This window comes from Colossoma macropomum, unplaced genomic scaffold (genome assembly GCF_904425465.1).
Source record: "Colossoma macropomum unplaced genomic scaffold, Colossoma_macropomum, whole genome shotgun sequence".
Lineage (NCBI taxonomy): Eukaryota > Metazoa > Chordata > Actinopteri > Characiformes > Serrasalmidae > Colossoma > Colossoma macropomum.
Window position 1 is genome coordinate 16,215,190 of NW_023494787.1, and position 20,894 is coordinate 16,236,083.

At 39.1% G+C, this 20,894-nt stretch overlaps 1 protein-coding gene across 5 annotated transcripts in view; it reads right to left on the minus strand.

The window, feature by feature from the left end:
* The window catches only part of col16a1 (collagen, type XVI, alpha 1), a 134,208-nt gene extending 121,295 nt beyond the window's left edge, over positions 1 to 12,913 (minus strand). For all 5 annotated transcript variants that reach the window (XM_036566251.1, XM_036566253.1, XM_036566249.1 and 2 more), the window contains exons 1-2: positions 12,701 to 12,913; positions 5,658 to 5,755 (exon numbers count right to left, since the gene is read on the minus strand). In XM_036566251.1, the coding sequence (XP_036422144.1) occupies positions 5,658 to 5,733 (76 nt within the window). In that variant the 5' untranslated portion in view covers positions 5,734 to 5,755; positions 12,701 to 12,913. The remainder of the gene's footprint in view (positions 1 to 5,657; positions 5,756 to 12,700) is intronic.
* Positions 12,914 to 20,894: the final 7,981 nt, after the last annotated feature.

Consider the following 20,894-nt stretch of genomic DNA (forward strand, 5'->3'; position numbering starts at 1 on the left):
ACAATTTGCACCATAACCTTCATTTGACTCAAAGATTTGAGGCAAAGATCCTTTTAAGGACAAACATAACCAAAAATACAGTCACGACTGTGTTCGGTCTGAACTTTGCCCAACCTCGTTCAATACAGCACTCCTGGGGGTTGTGAATTGAGTGTCTCTGCTTTATTTGTCCCAGGCTACATGCTGTTTACTTCCATAGCTGACTGGATAGAGTCATTATGGAGAAGGTCAATGGGTGCTCAGCACAGCAGGGGGGGCGAAAAGGAGCTTCAGAAATGTCCGATCAGCTTTATCGGCACAACTTTGAGGGCTAATTTGACTGAGTTCCAGAAGTGGAGGAAGGCTTGTTTGTGGCATTACTGGGATCTGAACTGTACATCCTAGCTGAGGCAGTAAATAGCGAAGGGCATTCAACATGACAAAGTGGAAGATGAAAGGAAAGTCTTAGATTTCACCCATAAGGAAGAAGTTACATGTTCACATTGGCTTTAATAAAGTCTCTCATGAAACTAAAGCATGCATGAAACAAAAAACATCAGTTCACTGAAATCGCTTCAGTGAATCCAGACAGAACTGAACAAGACAGGAAAAAACCCAGAACATACACATAACATACCTCCATAGCTGTACGGTAATCCCTGCTAAAGTCAACCTGCTGATGTGTTAATGGGAGGGAGGCTAAATTCGAAAAGGCAGGTCTGTTGTTATTATATCTAGAATACACAAACGCGTGGACGTGCCGACAGACGCCTTCAGGCATGTCTTTTTCGCCTCTGTTTCAGAGCCCAGAGGAGACGTGACCAGTTTGAGCCAAACCTGATGAAAGACAAAGAAAGAGCCCGACCTGGAGGCATGAGGAGCTGACTGACAGCCTCCTACAAAGGTTAGAGTGGAGATCAGGTTCCTCAGCAGCCATTCTCCTCCACGCTCTGTCTGATTTATCTGCTTCTTGGTGTTAGTGAGACTGACCGGCATGAACTTTAAGAAGTGAAAGTCATCATTAGTTTTTAACTGCACTCAACACAGACTTCACCATCAAAGCTTCACCCCTAATGTTACTGACTTTTATGTGATGCTTTCAGTGGTTTTGGGCTCTTCTTTTCAAATAATAGCCAATTAGACAGTTTTTTTCACCTCAATTACCTTTTTGCTTGATTTACTTGTTTGTTGCCTTACATGTAAACAGATCAATAGGAGGGCTTCACAGATGTTAGCAGAGGCACATTACTTTTACACTGTCTATCAAAAAGAAAATCCACTGATATTCACATATATAAAAGGCTAAGATTTGAACAAAGTCATTCATAGTGGTTTAATGTAAATACTCAATTCTAATGAAACTCAGAGTCAGAATTGTTCACAACCATGTCAAACACCAGAGTTCAAAGCTTTTAAAGCTACACCATATAAAGTTATTATATTAAATGGTTTTAAAAGAAATACTTGGATGAAAATGGCAGTTTTGAGATTTTTTTTATATAAGTCAAAACAGAACCTAAAGAAAACTATTTTCAGATTTACCACTATTTTACCACTATTAACATTTCATATCACTTTGAACAGAATGGCTGTATTTGTGTTGTAGACATTGTGACCTGGTTCCTATCACTGCCACTGTAAGTAAGCTCAATGTCAGTAGGTACAATGAATCTGTACAATGTATCACTTCATATCATACTAATCTGAATGATTGTTTATATCTCAAGGTGTAAATTGTGCAGAAAAATCATTTTCTGATTTTTTGAATTTCCCATTATTCAATCATTATTTTAAGAAAATCCTGCACTTCATACCAAGCAAGACACTTTGATGAATATGAAGCTGAGTGTGGAAGCAAATTATACCCCACATTTTCCTGAATAGCTGTTTTATGATAAAATTTCTGCAGGTTGTTTTTCATATTTCTTACTAAAAAGAAGACAAAGTGTCTACAGGCAGTGTATATGTTGGACAACAGCATATAGACTCTATTTATATGAATAAAACAACGCTGCACAAAGAAACCACACATTTTGAGGCAAACAAAACCAAACAGCATTGCTTCTTCCATGCTGTTCCCCCAAAACCTTCCACTACTTATTTTTGCAATCTGTTGTGTGTTTTCTCTCAAAACACACAACTTTAAATGTTCTTTATTATATTATTTATTGTATATGAAGTTAATTGCACTAGATTATGTAAGCAAACCACCATCTTTGGAAAGATTCCTGCAAAAGAGTCCATGGAAAAGAAACAGGTTGGCTACATTCTAAACCTCAAGCCATTTTCCACAATCCCTCCTCCTCCCTGCTCTCCTTTTTCTCTTCTATGCGCTTTATTAGCAGGCCTTGAGAAAGTACAGCATGGGAAAGGGAATTATATTCTGAAAGATGATGATCACTGTGACATTGCATGTTGGCTTGAGTTTAGTCAAAGCTGCCCTCAGTGCCCAGACAGGCTCTCCAGAGGCCACATAGACACGCTTAGCCCATAGAGGATATGGCTAAGGGAAGGATTTCCTATAAGAAGGAATCCCCCGTGGGCCACTCTGAAGTCCCTTTCCCCAAAAAAGACAGATTTGGTAAGAGAGCTGCACCTCAAGTGACTAAAAGCATAGCATTTTGTAGTCCCAGTGCATTTGTAGCTTCAGTGCATTAAAACAGCAGCTCAGCATTACAATAGCTCAACTATGAAGTAATACAATAGGAAAGAAATACATCCAGATACATAAATTCTGTTCAAAACAAATGATGACACAGACAGAGCTGCTGCAGTGTACAGTGCTCTTGAGTGATTTTATGGTTATGGTGTCATGCTCAGAATGATATGAGGGGGTGGACAGACAGTCATGCAAAACCTTCTCTGTTCAATTTTTATCTGTTTTACTTTTATGCTCTGTATGAAAGTTCCACTTACCCTTTGCATTGTGTTCCTTCACCTGTAATGTTACCATTTCAGAGCAATAATAAAATTTATTATTAATAATAATCAAAATAAACCATTCTTCCGTCAAGCAGCACACTCTATTAACAGAAGGGTTTTGTTGCCAAGCAATACACTAGAAAATTTAACAGCGCAATATTTTTTCATATCTTGTATTAATACAAGATGTATGAACATGCTAGCAGGAAACGTGAGTGCTTTAATGTGAGTGCAATATCATGAAATAATCAACAAAGCCAATGAGGCTAGTTGCCTTAGCTCCAACTAAAATATGATTAAAATGTATTTTTTCTCCCAAAGTTAGCTTGACAAACTAACATGAAGAGAGAAAAGTTGAAGAAAAACAGCAAAAAAATTCAATATGTTAAAACTGACTAATGTCCGATGTATTGTCAGTCATGCAAAAACCATGGTCCATTCCATTTTTCCGTTTTTACTTTTATGCTCTGTATGAAAGTTTCAGTTACCCTTTGCATTGTGTTCATACTGCGTGATGAATAGGCCGATAGAAATAGTCTAAAAATTCTAGTTAAGAAAGTTTTCTCCTTCTCCTGCAATGTTACGATTTCAGAGAGAGGAAATTTTGTTCCAACAGTATAATCTGATTTATTAATAATAACAATCGCAATAAACTATTCTTCCACCAAGCAACACAGTTTGTTAACAGAAGGGTTTTGTTGCCAAGCAATATATTCCATGAATTCCATGAACAGAGCAATAATTTTTCATATCTTGTATTAAAACAGGGATCGATTTGAACAAGGCTTAGCCAATCAGCTACAAGAACTAAAGATGTGCATGGGTACTTGAGTATTTGCTCAACGTAATGTTGCTAACTAAGCAACTCTGTCGCCAGATTTAGCGACTTTTCAGACCCTTAAGTGACTTTATTTTTCAGAAAAGCACCTTGTGACAAATCTAGCAACTTTTTGGGCAAAGCTTAGCTACTTTCCACAGAAGTTGCCAGTACTGCCCTACGAGTGAGAGGCGCGTCTCTCTCTGCATCTGCTCTGTTCAGTGACTGGCAGAGAGTAGGAGAAGCACATTTATCCCACATGGCAGCTGACACAGACGGGAATGAGCTGCGCATGTGTTGCCAAGGATCAGTCACTAATCTCTGTTGTTTGCTCATTTAATTTGATTGTTTTGACCATTATCACTATCTTGTCACTCGCTATCATCCTTCTCGTTGTTTGTTACTCAGACGGAGGCTGGGCGCTGTGTGAGAGAAAAAGTAAGAAAGATATTCTGTCGCTTCTAATTTTTTCTCTTCTCTAATTTCTCTCAGAATGATCATTTTACATGTAAATACAGCTGAAATCACAGCCACAGTCTTTAAATTACGTGTATGATGATTTTGTCAGACGACGCAGTTATAAAATCAGAATTTTAGCAGTGCAGAGCAGCAGCTTGGAAACAGCTTTGAAGTGACTGCCGGTTAACTTGTAGTCTTAATGGCCAGGTTTCAGTGACTATTTTATATTTGTCTCATTGTCTGACAGCAGAAACAAAAAAAATATGTAAATAAGACCAGCTTTACTGGGAATTCTGCTGTATTAAAATACAATATATATGAGCACAGAGAGTAGGAGAGAAGCAACCTGATGTAGGACTGGCACTGTCTGACACTAGACAGAATGCAAATGCGACATGATGATGTCACAAGTATGCTAATTAGTGCATGTCATCATCATCATCTAGCAACATTTAGGATCTTTTCAAGCAGGCGTTAGCTACTTTCCTTTGAAAGTAGTTGGCAACACTGGATTAACTGTTCCATGTGCCAAATACTTTTCTAATATTCAATACTCTTTATCACTTCAAATACTATTCTAATATTCAATACTCTATCACTTCAAATACTATTCTAATATTCAATACTCTATCACTTCAAATACTATTCTAATATTCAAAACTCTTTATCAATCACTTCAAATACTATTCTAATATTCAATACTCTTTATCACACAAAATCAAGGAGAAAATATACAGGCCAGCAATTCAGCAGGATGCCTAATAAGTTTTAATAATTACAGTTTTGCTCATATTTATGATTAAGTCAGTATATTGCATTGTATTTTGCCAGTAGGAAACATGTCTGCTTTAATGTTTTTAATGTGAGTGCAATATCATGAAATAGTTAGCAACGCTAACCACTGAAATGGTTGGCAAAGCTAATTATGTTAGCTGCCTTAGCTACAACTAAAATATAATAAAAGGGTCTTTCTTCTTCCAAAGTTAGCTCAACAAACTAACATGAAGAGAGAAAAACTTGTGTCGAAGTGCAAAAGTCATCACCATCTACCTCTGGATTGGCTAGCTGCCTTAGCTACAACTAAAATACAATGAAAGGATACTTTTTTCTACCGCTGAATCGATTAGCTCTAGTGTTAGCACATCAACTCACTTCAATGGGCAGCCTCTATTACTCACAACTTACCTGACAAAAAAACTACTGGTTTAACCCATAGTGACCAAAAGATTGTCCTTGGCTATTCATGAATAATAAACCTATACAAATGTACCTCAGATTGCTGTTAAATGTTCCTTTGTGCTTTGTGTCCTTTGACTTTTAACCTGCACCAGAGCACCAGTTTACCCTGTTTGCGTGTTATGAGCAAGAACTATGATCAAATTCAAAATTATCTGGAATTCACATCCCTATTTAGAACTGGATTGATCTGTTTTATAAGTAAGTATCTGAGGGATCCATCACTCGAACTAGAGCCTCTCACCTTCAGCGGATGCCAGTCGACCCCCCTGACCTGACCAGATGGTCAGCAGCACAAGGGAGGACAAGATGACCCTCATGGCTCCCCCTTTCACCTCCTACCTAAGAGAGAAAGAAAGAGGGCACAGGTGAACACTGCAAAGTCAAACAGGCAGGGTTGGAGGCAGCATAAGGAGATCAAAACCACCGGAATCAGTCACAAACCTTAATTGTAGCAGTCAATCAAAGAAAAGAGGAAGATTAAAGTTGATAACATGCTGGGTTACGGCAAAATAACTGCCAACGTTCAAGGACATAACTGCTAATACTATGTGCTTCACGCGGTGGATACTACTAAGGGGAAATTTGAGGGTGAAATAATGATATTGGGTTTAAGCTTAAGATGAGCCCTTAGCAATGTGTAAATTGGCCTAATGGCCCATAGTGTTTCCAATAAAGCTTTGTAACCCATGTGGTTTGATGATCATCATTACAACGTCCATCTGTGCTTTTCTGTGACTATCTCAGCTAGGCCTGGCACACACAAACACCTGGTGTATGTTTCAATGGAATGGTTGTTTAAAACACCATATAACAATCTCATGGAACTAATAATAAACTGCCCTGAAAAAAAAGGGTCATAAAGATGTCATAAAGATGTGCACATACTTGCAACATCTGCCTCTTGCCTCATGTCTTACAGATACATCAGAATCAGTTCAAAGCATAGCAACGCGTTTACCACATGCCAGTCAAAAAGTCCATTAGGGCTGTACAACACGTTTTCCGTTAAAGGTTATCGCAATTCTGGCCTTTGCGATGCTGATATTGCAGAAGGCCTTTATGTGTTTTTTTGTGTGTGTGCCATGAGCATCCTGAACAATCACAGTTCCAGATGAGTTTCTGGGTGTTTGGATGAATGAAGGTAATCATGTAATCCAACAAAGCAAGTTATTCTGTCCAAAATAATGCAGTACAATCTTTAAGCATGCCATGTTTTTGATTAACTAAGGTATATCCCCATCGCAATATGCAGCAATATAATCACAACCATAGTATTTTGTTCACATCTTGGATCTTTAAACTCAAATCCAAAAGCCGATACTCCTCTTAAAGGGGAATTCCACTTATTTTTCAAAGTTGCCACACAATTAAATGGGAAAAACATGTGAAAAAAAATTCAGAGTAGCTTGAGGTAAAACAGGCTCTTCTAGAGAAACTTACAAAGTCAGGTGGTCACAGGAACCAGATGTCCAAAGCATTTAATGCAGGGTGTTCTAAGGCAAAAATGCCCAATAAACACTTTAACAATTATTTACCATTATGTCAATGGGAAATCCTCAGGGGTTCTTCAGCGACATCCTAATGATTTCTGGAAACTTTCTTGTATTTAAACTATGCAGGTATTACAGTAGCTTTCTTATGTCAGTCGGGTATCTAGGTAGGCACAGTTAAGTGAGCTCTCCTATTGGTTAGGACTTCAAGAGCTGAAGAAGAGGCTGAATGCATAGCTTAACTATCAGTACAATTAGGAATTTACAAGAGTCAGTTAATCACATTTTGCTTTCCAATAGGCAGGACCAATTTTGTGAGGAAAAAAAAAAAAAACATCACTCTCAGCCTTCTGGAAGTCCTGGATAGGTCACTGACTGTGAAGCCTAATCGAAGCGTCATTAGAAATGGAAAACAGCAGCGGCAGCTCTTGCTATTCCAGACCTTTCCACTGAAAAACTCACTTTGAAACTGCTATAAGGTAAAAATATGCTAATATATCTTTCAGAAGCTTCAACTAAAACATTGAATGTCTTTTAGAAGCATCAAATGTCTGTGTTTAATCCAAAATGTTCAAAAATGTCCATGCAAATCACCTTTGGCTTAGTGCTACAAGCTATAGAATCCCATAGGGACACTAGCAGAAATTAACATTCTAGTTGTTTTTTTTTTCCTTGCTTTGACCAAGTTGTGACATTTTTGCCTCAGATTGAAGGCCAAGCAGTCCCTGTTCACCACTGTATTATTAGAAGGTCCACTGGTTGTGTTGAACAGTACTTAGTGAATAAAATGGCTATATTTGTGTTGCAGACATTGTGATTGCTGGTTACAATCAGTGCCACTGAAAGGAAACCAGAGTCAGTAAGTTTCTCTACAATTAACTATTTCACATTAAACCACTCTGAATGTCTTTGTTTTCATCTCAACAACTGGATAATGCAGACATTTAAAATACTAGTGGAATTCCTCTTCAAAGTCTGAGCACATGTTTTGGTATTTACATTCACTAGCAGTCTGGCAGTCAAAGTGACCCCTGCTAATGCACCAGCATGTCTCAACACACACCTGTCAGAATGAAGGATGGCCACGAAACCCTGAGGCATGATAGCTTGCCGAAGCTTTTATGGCTTTCTTGTATATTTCAGCCTGCCTGGGACAGCTCTGTGAGGGACATCTAACCTGCATCTCTCTAACTGAAGTCATACCGCCTGAGGGAGATGGTATACAACTACCTACTTAATGCGATCGCAGCAAATCAAACTGCGCTGGCCGAGAGCAGGCCTCTCCAATTCCAACTCAATGTGTTGATCTTAAGAAACGCCTCACTTTGTGACCTCCCGTCAGCTCTCGTAGCTTTTGTAGTTCGTATATGCCACTCAGATTCAATTATTCATAGGCCAACTCCCCACTCCTCACCTCAAAGTCGGCGCTGGTCCGTGTAAACAAGACAGCATCCGCTATATTGGTGAAAGGCAGCTCCGGCCTATCACCTGCATTCAGAGCCTCTAAGCCATTTCTTCATTACCTTTCGCTTCCATGAGCTGAAATAAAAGCCCATGGCCGCTTTGTTCTCCTTCACTCTACTTGCCATGTTAGAGGTAAAGGAGCATGCGGCTGGTCTGCACAGATAAAGCAGAGGAGTGTCTCGCAGACACAGCTCTGGCTCTCCGCCCGGCACGCTGGCGTCTAGTCAGCGGCTCCAAATGCACAACCACCACAATGCAGGACCATTCGGCTCCCACCCCACAGTTAAAAACGATCACTTCCACGCAGAAACCACTTTAAAAACAATGATTCAGCACCCTCAAAGAGACAGACGAGAAAAGCAACAATGAGTTCAATCAATAAACAAGCGGTAGGACGTAATGAGCTGCTGTTTGCAGTGTTTTTTTCATGCATTGGTTCTGTTGTTGCAGGGAGTTGGCCGTCACATGCACCTGCCGTGCATGTCGCTTTCGTGTTGGAGCGTGAGCATCACTCGGTGCGCTCTTGACTTGTTGCCAGGTGACAAATGCGAGCAAATACAAAAAAAAGCACTTTCACGCACACTGTTTATTCTGAATGCTCTGTAATTTTGATGGGTTTCAGCACAAAAGAATATGCAAAGCAGAATAGCACCCGCAGAAAAAGGAAAAAGGCTTGTTTATCCATAATCAAAAGCTTCACTATTCACACACTGAGACACTCCTGAAATATCAATAAATCTTTAATGGGCCATGTCATAACTAAATTTTCCTCATTTTTAAGAGAGTTTGATGTAGTCTGCAAACATTTAAGTTTCAAAACATATCATTCACTCCATTTATGGAGCATGCAGTCTATATATGAAACTAAGCTGCAAAAACAGCCTGTTTTAAAAGAGCTGTTTTTGTGATGTCACAAAAACCAGCACATTTGCATACATCCACCAGCCCTGCCTAGTCACGCTGAAGTTAAAAGAAGTGTTTTAGCTTTTCGAATTAGGCACAATACAGAGCAGCCAATCAGAGGAGAGCTCATTTTCATTTACATATATTCATTCAGTCATTTATCGAGGCACAATAACAAAAACAGCACGTTTAAGGGAATAATTTGCCAAAAAAAGTCCTCAATTTTCCACTTACCCCAGATGTAGTCAGTCAAGCTTCCCCTAGTTTAGAGCTGGAGCTACTAGGCTCCAAACACTAGAGCTCAATAGTCACCCAAATAGCCCAAATCGTTTCTGTAAAAATACATCCCTAAAACTTCGTCCAGGTTCATTAAGGTTGTGCAGACTGTGGTTTAGAGCACACTATGGCTTACTGTGAGCTTTAAAAACAGAACAAAACTTCACCGCTACAGGCAGCCATTTCACAGAACACCCAGGGCTGGTATTTACAAAGCAGGACTGATCTTGAAGAAGATTCATCTGTACTTACAATGGTCATTCACATGTACTGATTGTAGATCAGCACTTCTATTCTTAAAGTGGTCTGTGAAAACAGGGTTGAGAGAAGTTTTGGTGACATCATTTTACAGAAACAACTTGGGCTTTTTGGGTGACTATTGAGTTCTAGTGTTTCTTAGCAATGTTAGACTCGCTGCTCCAGTCCTAAACTAAAGAAGCAACATTTGGACTCCAAACATGTTTCAGCCAATCAACTACATTTCGGGTAAGTGCAAAATTGTGTAAATGTATTTTTTTGCCGAACCATCTCTCTAATTCTAAGGGATAAAAAGAGGGTGGAAAATGGTCGTGTAAAGATGAATTATGACTGTTTTAATACATAAAACCACACAAACATCATAAATGGAACTCATAGAAAAAAAGAAAAAAAGAGGGTAAAAATGGTCTAGTAGTCTCAGAGACATTATGACACGAACTGAAAGCAAATGAAAATAGTCCTGGGAAGAGAACTGACCCAGATAAGGCCTCAGTCACAAATGGAGGATCTAATCCACATGTGAATCACTATGAAAACAGATTTTTGTATGGCTAGCGAAGCATGAGGCCAAGTGAGGTGCAAGTGAATGTGAAGCAGCCCTTTTTCATTTCCAGGGACACGTCACTTCAGCCTTGGCTGCATGAGGAGGCTCCATTTTGCACTGAGACTACATTATTGTTCCATTCATATCTCCCATTTATTTGACGGCATCTGGCTTCACGCCTACACAAGTATTCCACAATTAAATGTATTTTTAGAATCATCATTATCTGGATGTGTGGGCTTTATCTGTTCTTTAACTGGAGACATGCAGCAGTTTAACTGAAGGTTCACAGCATTGAAGAAACACCTTTTCCTGTTGAGGCTAAAGGCAATGATGCACTCTGCGAGACCCAACAGCGCACCCGCTGCACGTTGGCTTTAAAGTGCTGTATTCCTTCTATCGTAGACACTTTCCACATATAAAATGCATGCCTGACAAACCTGGAGACAAGGACCACAAAAAATACCTTTAACCGTGGATGACATGCAAGTATAAAAGTCAGGCACCGTCAGGTATTTGATTCGAGAAAACTGCTTCTATGCAACATAAAGGTAACTCATGCAACTATTACCCTGTGTCGACTTTCAAAGGAACTCTGTTTTGTTAGCATGTCTATCAAATGTGAGTGCAAAGACAGTGAAATGCTTTAGACATTCTGTCTCATTCATCAAGACTAGACCTAGAAATCCTGACTTGGTGAGCATTTTAACTGTTCCATCTTCCTATTTCCACCAAAAGCTAGAACTGAGGAGCTTCTGCTTAAAGGAAGGTTTCACCTTACCCCACACGTAGATGACTGGCCAAGTAAGGGTACGCACTCTGATGGTATTGATGGTTATTGTAACACATAAAGCTTCTTTGTTTCCATCTCCTCTCTGATGGAAATGTGTAACTGCACGCAAGGTGCGGTAGACCATTTTGTGACGTTGGCCATGCTTTTGACCCCTTCCCTGAGCTTAACTCAACCCCCCCAAAGTCTGACCTCTGATTTTTAATATCATTTATTCAGACTTTACGGGATGACTCACCACATTTTAGCATGCTTTTCCTCCTGACTCAGTAATGCTACTTCTTCCAATTTCGTCAAACAATCTTACATACTGCAGCTTTAAAGAACACCAATCAACTGCATTTATAGTTTCATAGTGAGCCTGGAAAACTGGAGTTAGGGCAGTGCGGTATGTCTAACATTGAATGAAAGTCATTGAATTAATTTGCTTCTGACAGCATTTTTCAAATGTGGCACTAGTGGCTACTTTTTTTGTCTTTTCGCACTTTTCAAACTTCAGAAAAACTAAATATCATGATGCATATAGTGTATCATGAAAATGTCTTGAAGTAATGTAACAGTATTGTGTATCTGCCATATCGCCCACCTCTATGGCTAAGCCATGTTTGGTGGCTTCTTTAGGTTTACACAGAAGTAACAAAGCTAGAAGACTCTTTTGGGTGACTATAGACTTCTATTATATGTTAGCTACATTAGCCTCACTGCTTCAGCACAAAATCAAACATGCAAACTTCAGACACCAATGTCTTGGCCAATTGACTATGTTTGGGGTAAGGGGAAAATTGTGAATATTGTTTTAAAAAATAGTGAACCGTTCCTTTAAGTCTGTACTAAGCCTCATTACCTTTTCCAGCGGATGGATGGTGGAGTCGTTAAGAGCAGGGCATGTTTCCTCCATTACCTTAGTGACCCCCACACCACACCGGGGGGAAAAGTCATATATCAGGAATAAGCCTATGAACAGATTCACCCTGAGGCATAATATGTGCTGAAAATGGTTTTGCCAGGAGGCGAAGGACAGGGGCAGAGTCTAGGTCATCTTTCAAAGAACCTCACCAGAGGACAACAACCACAAACACATCGCTCTGTTTCTTACTTATTTATTCATTTACGTATCATGCATTTCAATAGGCTGTATAGAAGTTGCTCTATAGCGCTGTCTCGGTGCCGTATCGCATTTCGCCACTGGAGGGCGCGACTGTGAGCAACAAGTTATCTAAGTTTGATCAGAATAAGGCGCCTAATGACACGGATAATCACACAGAGAGCTGAAAAACCCTTAGTCTCACTGCTGAAGGGCTGTTTCAGTGAACTCAATGTTTGCTGAAGCAACACCTGTGACGCCAGTACTGCATAATATGGCTGTAACTGAAGGATAACCCATATTTCTGCTCCAAATTACAGGAAATTGGGATGCAAGGATCAGAAAGTCCAGGTCAACAGAAGGAAAAGTCTGCCGGTTAGCGCTACACGGTAAAGACAGTCCTGCCTCCTCGCGCAGGTAAAAGCGCACAGTAAAGCTTTCCAGCCGTGCAGTGATGTAAACAGTGCGTTCATACCTATAAGCAACGATAGTTCCTCTCAATCACCACAACATGAATCCAAATCAAAAGCCCATCCGTCCAGAATCCCAGTCTGAGTTCTTGAGTAATCCACAATTTGCTCTTCCAAAACTTTCCCCGAGTCGTCTTCAGGGGGGAAGGGGAAAGTTATAGACCAGCACTTCTCCTAGTCCAACTTCTTCTCTCCCCTCCCCTCTCACAGCTGCCCGCCCTCCCTCCCTCCGCCTCTGAGTGCTGAGCTGTGCCGGAGAAGCTCCAGTTCGGTGTGTGGTGTGAAGGGTTAAAGGCCTGTGAAGTCTGCTGATGTGCAGGAGAACATTTTTAACGTGTTAATCAAGATGCAAAACTGACACGTACACACGGAAACGAGCCGTTCTGTATGCAGGAGCGTTCAAACACTTGGAATGACGATTCAAAAGTTTGGGATCACTGATTTCAACTAAAAACAGGATGCAGATAAATGTATTACATGACTGTATTATGATGCTGCTGGTCTACAACTTCACAGACTGGAACTAATTAGTGAGAAGCAGTGAAAACAGAAGAAATGTTAGATGTGTTCAGCAGGATGAACAGAGCAACAAAGTTAGAGAGAGAGAGAGAGAGAGAGAGAGATGTGTGTTTTTCTAAGTATTCTTAATTAGTAAGAAGCAGTGAAAACAGAAGAAATGTTAGAAGTATTAATATCCAGAATGCCTGAAAGCCAGATAACTTAATTTATACATAAAAATAAAAATAATAATTATTTTTCCGCATTATTTAACGTTTAATAACTTTTTTGGCATTCCCAAAAGAACTGAATTATTAAATAAAACATCTTACATCTTAAAATATGTTCTGGTGTCTATATAAGACAAACCTTCTTGTTCAGTGTTTTTTTTTATTATTATTTTCTACATACAGATTCAGATTCTACTTCAGATTTTTCAAAGTAACCATCTTTAGCTTTGATGACAGCTTTGCACACTCTTGGCATTCTCTCAATCAGCTTCATGAGGAAGTCACCTTGAATGGTTTTCAATGAACAGGTGTGCCTCGTCAAGAGTTAAATTGTGGAATTGCTTGCCTTCCTTATGTGTTTGAGACCATCAGTCATGTGGTGCGGTAGTAGGGTGGGTACACAGTTCTATACAGTGAATAGCCCTACTTGGCTACTTTTCTAATATATATTATGACAAGAACCTCTCAACTAAGTAAAGAGAAATGACAGTCCATCATTTCTTTAAGACATGAAGGTCAGTCAATCTGGAGAATTGCAAGAACTTTGAATGTATCCTCAAGTGCCGTCACGAAAACCATCAAACGCTATGATGAAACTGGCTCTCATGAAGACCACCCCAGGAAAGGAAGACCAAGAGTTACCTCTGCTGCAGTGGATAAGTTCATTACAGTTACCAGCCTCAGAAACCACAAATTAACAGCAACTTAGATTAGAGCGCACATAAATGCGTCATAGAGTTCAAGTAGCAGACACATCTCAACATCAACTGTTCAGTGGAGACTGCATTAATCAGGCCTTCATGGTCGAATTGCTGCAAAGGAGCCACTACTGAGAAAGAACAACAAGAAGATGAGATTTGCTTGGACCAAGAAACACAAGGAATGAACATTAGACCAGTGGAAATCTGTCGTTTGGTCTGATGAGTCGAAATTTGAGATTTTTGGTTCCACTCGCCATGTCTTTGTGAGACGCAGAAAAGGTGAGCGGATGGTTTCCACATGTGTGGTTCCCACTGTGAAGCATGGAGGAGGAGGTCATGGTGTTGGGGTGCTTTGCTGGTGACGCTGTTGGTGATTTATTAAAAATTCAAGGCACACTTAACCAGCATGGCTACCACAGCGTTCTGCAGTGACATGCCATTCTATCTGGTTTGCACTTAGTGGGACCATCATTCATTCAACAGGACAGTGACACCAAACACACTTCCAGGCTATGTAAGGGCTATTTGACCAAGAAGGAGAGTGATGGAGTGCTGACCTAAACCCAAATAAGATGGTTTGGGATGAGTTGGACTGCAGAGTGAAGAAAAAGCAGCCAACAAGTGCTCAGCAGCTCTGGGAACTCCTTCAAGACTGTTGGAAAACCATTCCAGGTGACTGACTCATGAAGCTGATGGAGAGAATGCCAAGAGTGTGCAAAGCTGTCATCAAAGCAAAAGGTGGCGCCTTTGAAGAATCTAAAGTATAAAACATTCTGGTTTGTTTAACACTTTTTTTATTTACTACATAATTCCATATGTGTTCCTTCATAGTTTTGATGTCTTCAATATTAATCTACAATGTAGAAAAGAATAAAATTAACCAATGAGCTTTTGACTGTGTGTGTGTGTGTGGGGGGGGGGTGTATTACATTCATATCATACTTGGAATTGCTTGTCATATTAAAAACTGCTGTTATTTGATTAAACAGAATAGATCAAAATATTTCAAGCCAGACACACGAACATATTTTAAGATGTTTTATTTAATATTTCAGTTCTTTTGGGAATGCAAAAAAACTGAATACATCTAACATTTCTTCTGTTTTCACTGCTTCTCACTAATTAGTTAAAGTCTGTTTTTTTGAAGTTGTAGAGTAGCAGCATCATAATACAGTCATTTAAAACATTTATCTGCATCTGTTTTTTAACTGAAATCAGTGAACTTTTGACATGATTCCAAGTGTTTGAACGCTGGTGCATACAAAACGGTCCATTTCAGTGTGTTCGTGTCAGTTTTACATCTTGATTAACATGTGAAAAATGTTCTCCTGATATGTGCACATCGGCAGGCGGTGACTTTATAGGCCTTTTAACTCTTCATGCCACACACTGAACGGGAGCTTCTCCCAGCACAGCTCAGCTCTAAGAGGCGGAGGGAGGGCAACTGTGAGAGAGGAGGGGAGTCCAAACTTCTGACTATATACATGTATATAATGTGTATACATTAAACATTTTTGAATTTCACATATTGGGGGAAAAAAACTTAAAATACTAAATGTGCCATGTACCACATGATACCTTTTATTTTTTTGTCACAGTTTGTTAAATCCGAACAATAATTGTACATTAAAATGTACAGCCGTGTGTTTTCTGTAGAAGATGAGTTAACTTTTTTTTTTTACTTAGACATTGTCCACTTACTGTATAGATGCAGTCCCCCCCCCATTGTGTTAATCAATGGTTAGTAGGCCCACCCCTGAGCAGGCCCACCCCTGAGCAGGTATTATTTGGCTGATGAATGATTCTGTAATGCAATCACTTTGGCATGTTAGTGTCGGATGTTAAGGGTCCTAAATAAAGAACTGAAGGACCAACTGATGGACTCTCTGCTCCTAAGGTGTCTTTTTTTGTTATTATTATTATTATTATTATGAATTAAAAACTGGCAGCAAAAAGCTACCCCTCAGTGCATGTTATTTATGTCAGCTGACACATAAACACATAAAACAAAGCTGGCAGCAAACACATAAAACAAAGTCACATCTTCATTTAACGTCTGAAGACACAGACTGAACAATTGTAAATTACTTCTACAGAATCTGTCAGCTCTTAATACAGTGCTCAGTATGTCATGACTAAAGGTAGAAGTACGATATAATGGGCTAGGTTAATGCTAAATTAACAGGTAGAGACAGATGGCAGCACAGCTCAGTTGTTGCTCCTGGTGTATCTGTTCACATTATTAGTGTGTGAATGGCTCCTGAGTTTTCACTGTGGACGGCGTAGCCTTGGCAGGGAGTAGGGCACAAGCATGAGAGAGCACTGACAGCTTTATGCAGTTGTGTAAAACCTTTTGATAACATTGCAACTTTCCTGTTCTGTTAGAAAAGCCAAATACACTTTTCATATCTGAACTACTGATATGAAGTTTAGCTGTCAACTGGTGAAATATTACTTGAAGAGGTGGGCATATTGCTTATTAAGATTCTGAGCTCACTATGTTCCAAAGGCCTACTTTTGATCCCATGTCAGTAATTTTTCATACCCTGCATTTGATTTTTATGAGGTTTATAAAGTAGACCTCAAAAGTTGAAGTTCATAAAGTGGCCTCTAGCTATTCTTTATTTTCACAGGTCATTTCTATGTGAAATTTGGGCTCATAGTTTATAGTTTTGACCAAATTAACCATGACATTGTAAGGTGAGAAAGATAAGACAATCATGCCAATGAAGCCTTGAAGCCAATTGCAGTTTTTTACAATTGCTAAGAAATGCAATAAGATTTAAGCTAGCTTAATAATACTTACCACTGAGAATATGAATAGTAAATGGCCATGTAGAGAACTATGACAATAAGTTTACTGTAGAACTGTAACTTATGCAGTTAGTCTCTTTTAACATTGGATTAGTCCAGGCCCAATTTAGGGTGATTGATAATAATTTAGATAAAGATTTAGATAATGATTTAAAAGCATGGTAATGGAGTGTAGAGGGGACATCAGCTGATTTATCTAAGAAGGCTGAATAGTGTATCATGTCTTTGTGGCTTTGCAGCCCAAGACCTGTAGACTACAGCTGAAGCAAAGCTTTACTGCTCAAGTGACTGCCAGAGGTTTACTGGGGAGTCAACAGAGTCACTAGGCTGCACTTTTGTTTTTAACTCTTCATGAGAATGTAACGTCAATAAATGAAGAGTAGCACTGGAACTCTGCGCAGTCCGTTCGTTGTGAACCCATCTCAATACTTCTGTTCAAAGTCACACGTAACTCTCAGAGTATCATATAAAAAATTAAAAGATCTTTCTATTTTCCTATAGAAATAAAAGAGTTTAAAGGAGGGTACGGTACCAGCACTGCACAACTGTGAGTGCTGATTGGTTGGCAAGTTGACCCAAGGGGTCTTGTAGTTATGACTAGTGAAGACCATTTTGCTCAGTTCCAACAAGTGGAAGAAACTACCAGTGAAGTTGATTGGTTGGTTGTTGAATTTGACAGTTCGTTCTATTATCAGACTCTTTGATGCACCACTAAACCGAATGCATATTAATAAGATGAATTTCAGAATATCTGTTACGTGTATCGACGTAACAGCATCTTCTTTATAAATTCAGGTTTGGATAACATGAGTCAACATGGCAGCTGCTATAAACCCAACTATGAATAAGACACGAACAAATGGTTTTGAAAAGCATTCAAAAGGTACAACGGCAGCACTGAAATATCAACTGTTTTTTTGTTTTGAGAAAAGTGAAAAGTTTTAATATTTTATTTATTTAGTTAGTTAGTTAGTTAGTTAGTCAGTTAGTTTAAGCCAAATTATGGTTGTCATGCAGTAATATGTTTCCACACATACAACCAATACTTTTTCTTAGCTGTTTAGCACCTTTTAAACTTTCAACTTTCGCTATTTCACTTTGAAAAGAACCCCACTGCTATTCCTGTAGCCTATAAAAAGACCTTTAGATGGTGGGCATTCCAAACATGAGTGCAATTTTTCTTTAATTTAATCTCAGACATTCTGTGTCACCCCAATAGTGAATAAATGAAAGATGTTTAATAGAACACAGACCTTGGTGCACAGCTCTACAGTGTAGAATTCACAGTTAAATGAATTGTAATAATGAACCATAGCACTTCCATAAATGCGTCTACATTTGAGTAAAGGTGACGCACCTCAGCTAGCAGGGTGTGTAGAACCTATTTGTGATAGAAGCCAAATAAACATGCTCAACAATAGACATGAGGACAGGGTAGCCTTGAGATCAGAGCCCCCTGGCATTACATTATTGCATATACAGTAATTGCAGAAAGTGTTGGGGGGGGATGCAGGTGTCAGCATTGATGATTTTCTGTTTAATCCAAGCAGCACATTGTGCACAGCTGAGCACTTTGACATCTCATAAAGTTTCATGTTCAGGTGGGAGTACAACGCCTTGTTAACATGCCCAACTACCTTACCAGCTGTACATGGAATTTCCATTACCGGTGCCTTACCCTCCTTCTCCAACATCCTAACAGTGGCCTTGTGCTCCCCCTCCCACCCCCTCAGACAGGATACCAGTGTTTACATAAACAACATCATTAATAACAAAAATAACAAAAATATATATGCAAAAGTTTGAACACCCCGGTTCAGAGTACATTCAGAGTTGATTTTCTAAGTGAAAATAAATTAACACGTCAGGCAAACTTAAATATGTCATTTTATGCAATGTTAGTCACAATTTCTCCTGATTTGGGTTTAACATATTGGAAAAAATAAACCCTAAAATGTAAAATTTGCCAGACTTTTTGCACAAGCCACATTTTTGTTTTATTTTTGTCCAAAATGTGTATTAAAATATGCAGAAGTGTGTTCTCTGTAGAGGATGTGTTAACTTATTTTTGCTTAGAAAATCAACAAAATATTCAAATTATTTGACCTAAGGATATTTTTATCTCCATTTATAAAAAAAAAGGTGTCTTTGGAGCGATTATTTAATCACTCTTTACATCCAAGCCGAGAAACACTTAGAACCCTTTTATTTTTAAGAGCGCAGATCTTTAAACTAACCAACACTGTGCAAAAGTCAGTGACCATTCATTTATTTAGTTTCCACTCAAAACAGCAATTAAGTACAAGTTATTAATCTATCCATGTCAGGAAAAAAGCAGAAATATATATATATATTAAAGCTTCCATTCTTTTCAGGAGACTTGCTTTCAGAAATCTGCAGGGATATTTTTTCCAAAGACTCCAAAGTTCAGTCTTAGAAGTTGGTTGCATTTTATGTTTCTCACATTACTAAAAACATTCATTGATGTTGATGTTGAAGTCTGGACTCTGGGGTGGTCAATCCACTGTTCTGAGAACGCCAACAGCTTCTTTGTTTGATTTACAAAATTACTTATTTGTTTATTTCTTTTTCTCAGTAACACCTTCTTCGCAGCTACACATCCTATGAGACTCAGAGTGTTGAGTTGTCTTCTCAAAGTGGAAGGATGGACAGAAACAGAAAACAGTGATTTTCTCCTCTCTCTTCAAGATGAAAAGTTCTGTTAATCTGGTGGGGACAGTTTTGGTGGTCTACCAGGTTTTACACAGTTGTTAGGAGTCCCGTTTTCTCTGTATCCCTAAATCAATAGAAATATCTCAAGGAAAATAACAGGTACTTAATGTCCATTTTACTGGAAATTAAATAAATGAAGGGTGGTTTTGACTTTTGCACAGTACTACGCAAACACATCAGTATCTGATACTGCTCATCTCCAGGGAAATCAGAGCGAATGGAATCAAACAATGTAATGTAATATTGTTTGTACAAACCTGTTCCTTCAGAGGTGCCAAAGAAATGAGCCTTTAAAGGAGCTAAGCTTTATAGTGAGAACAAAAGGAGGAGATGTGGAGGAGGCACAACAACAACTAAAACCATTATAACTTTATAGCGTCATCCCTGCATGGATAACTGGGTGCATTTCGTATTTATTTTTGCCAAGACAGATAAACTCACTTGCTTTGGCTGACTCTGTGGGTTGAGTTTAAAGTCTGGAACCATCCAAATATCAGCATGATGCTTAATATTCGACTGATTTTATCATCTTAGCATTATATGTGAGGTAATATGCATCATAGGTGCCAGCATTGGTCTAATATATAGTTGTATTGCGTCTAACATACAGTATAAAAGATTCCAAACAACATTCTAATTTGCAAATTCAGCTACTTTAATGTGCATCTATTGCCGAAGCACTGGATGCATGTATACCCAGCTCCACAGAAAAGCACTGCCAATAGAATAGGGCACTCTAAAGCAGCCATACATGAGCCTTACCCACTACCAAGCATTGGCTAGAGAGGTATAAAGCCCCCCAGCACTGGCCCATGGAGCAGTGGAACTGTGTTCTCTTGAGTGTATGGACGAGATACATCTCCATTGCGCTACTGCCACATTTTAATAGCCACATCTTCCAGAATTCTCTGAGACTATTCTAATGATTCCAAGGCTGGTATGGTTGTTTAGACTGTCAGTGGCCCTTAGGAAAGATTAAGAGGGAAAAAAGGATTTTCCTGGTTAAACAGTTGCACAATCCTCCACATTCTGCCAAGTTTCTACAGATGAAAGTTTTTCATCACCATTCTCATGCCAAAGTTCTGGCATCGTCTCCAGGCAGCACGCCATTAAAAGAAAGCTGAAGCAGGGTGGGTGGGATTTGCCGTCTTCACAGTGTGAAGGTTTTCCACAGAGATCATCACTAAAACACATTGCAATGAAATCGGTGTCCTTCAAAATCA